We start from the raw sequence: 1,611 nt of genomic DNA, 5'->3' as shown, positions 1-1,611 counted from the left end.
TATTTATTTATTTATTTATTTATTTATTTATTTATTTATTTATTTATTTATTTATTTACTTACTTATTTACTTACTTATTTATTTATTTTAAACAAAGGAGATAAAACCAGCACTATGGACAGGTATATTTTAGACTTTATTAGTGCCTGTCCCCTGAGCTGATGAAAATTCTTCCGCTGAGTTATTCTACTCCCACCTTCAGAAAGTCTTTACAAATTCACTGGTTTTTCTTGTAATTCTGTTTTGATGCAAACACTGATACTCTGTTGAGTGTCCATATCAGTGTTACCTAAATAAATATTAATATATCCTATATTAATAAACACAACAGACATAGCTGTTTAGATAGTTTCTCTAAAAATGTATTTTGCATGTGGAATCCTGTTTATTTTCAAAGAGAAGGATGTGATCTACCGGTATGTCTTTTTTTTTCTTTCTTCTCTTTCTAATCTGTACTTCCTATTTTATGTGAATTTTAGAATTTTTGGTCAGGTGTGAGCTTTTGCTGCCATGAGACTCTGTCCAACTGGCTAAATATTGCATTAACATGAAAAATGCAACTTCAAATCTCTTCAAGCACATTAGTCAACAATTATTGTGCATCAAGAAGTTCTTTGTGGTATGTATATTGCACACTTTGTGATGACAGTATATTCGTTATGCTGTGCAATCCTATTAGATTTGAGATATTTTGTTGGGTGGTTTACCCACATCACCATTTTTCCAAGAAAAGATTCAATAGCATTTTGTGAATGCTTTGCAGTGTAATTAATTTATGACATATTTCTGCTCAGACAGTGTACAAATCTGTCAGGTTTCCAGTATTATGTGTACCCCCAATAGTAAACTCATTCCTACACCCTTGGCTGCTGGTTAGTTAACTCAGAAACACCACAAGCAGGAGGTGCATTGGCAAATAATTTTTTTAACTATAAGAAAACTAATACTAGAACTAATAAAAACTAAACTAAACTAAAACTAAGCATCAAACAAACAATAAAAACTAATAAAAACTAGCAAATCCACTGTAAAAACTAATAAAAACTAAATGAATTAAAAGAAAAAAGTCAAAACGAAATAAAACTAAACTATAATGAAAAATCCTAAACTATTATAACCTTGCTCCAAATGTGAGCAGAATAATCAGCAACCGCTGCCTGGAAAGAGGTCTCCTCACCTGCTGGTTGTGTCTTCCCCCATTACCCAGACCACTGTAGGGGGAGCCCTGCTGTGTTCAGTGAGATAACTGATGCCTTCCCCACCTTAATGACCTCAGTGTACTATTCCCTCCATCTGTTTGATCTCAACACCAGGGCCTGCATCTATGGCGTCACCAGACTCATGGTCCTGCTGGGACATGCTGCAGATGGAGAATTCTTCCTCACTGACTCCCTCCTGTTCGGTGCCATTATGTCAGCCACTGACCCAGGTAGTTGAACTCTTTAAAAAAAATACTCCTAAAAGAAATGTATTTTCTCTTTTTATCCCAGAGCATGTTTTCTTTTTAAACTGTGCACAATTTTGTATCAACAATCTCTAATTTCTGACAAGTATGTGTTTGAGGACACAAAACAACAAGTTGAATATATGTCACTTGCTCATGTTAGACC

The 1,611-nt window shown here is 34.2% G+C and overlaps 1 protein-coding gene across 3 annotated transcripts in view; it reads left to right on the top strand.

The window, feature by feature from the left end:
- Positions 1-1,611, top strand: part of LOC106521014 (sodium/hydrogen exchanger 9) — an 85,539-nt gene that overhangs the window by 10,543 nt on the left and 73,385 nt on the right. For 2 of the 3 annotated variants that reach the window (XM_014013393.1, XM_014013394.1), the window contains exon 5: positions 1,315-1,430. The exons of the other annotated variant lie outside the window; for it this stretch is intronic. In XM_014013393.1, the coding sequence (XP_013868847.1) occupies positions 1,315-1,430 (116 nt within the window). The remainder of the gene's footprint in view (positions 1-1,314; positions 1,431-1,611) is intronic. 3 annotated transcript variants of the gene reach the window in all.

This window comes from Austrofundulus limnaeus, unplaced genomic scaffold (assembly GCF_001266775.1).
Source record: "Austrofundulus limnaeus strain Quisiro unplaced genomic scaffold, Austrofundulus_limnaeus-1.0 Scaffold100, whole genome shotgun sequence".
Lineage (NCBI taxonomy): Eukaryota > Metazoa > Chordata > Actinopteri > Cyprinodontiformes > Rivulidae > Austrofundulus > Austrofundulus limnaeus.
The sequence above is the reverse complement of the archived record's forward strand: the minus strand, read 5'-3'. Positions and strand labels throughout refer to the sequence as shown.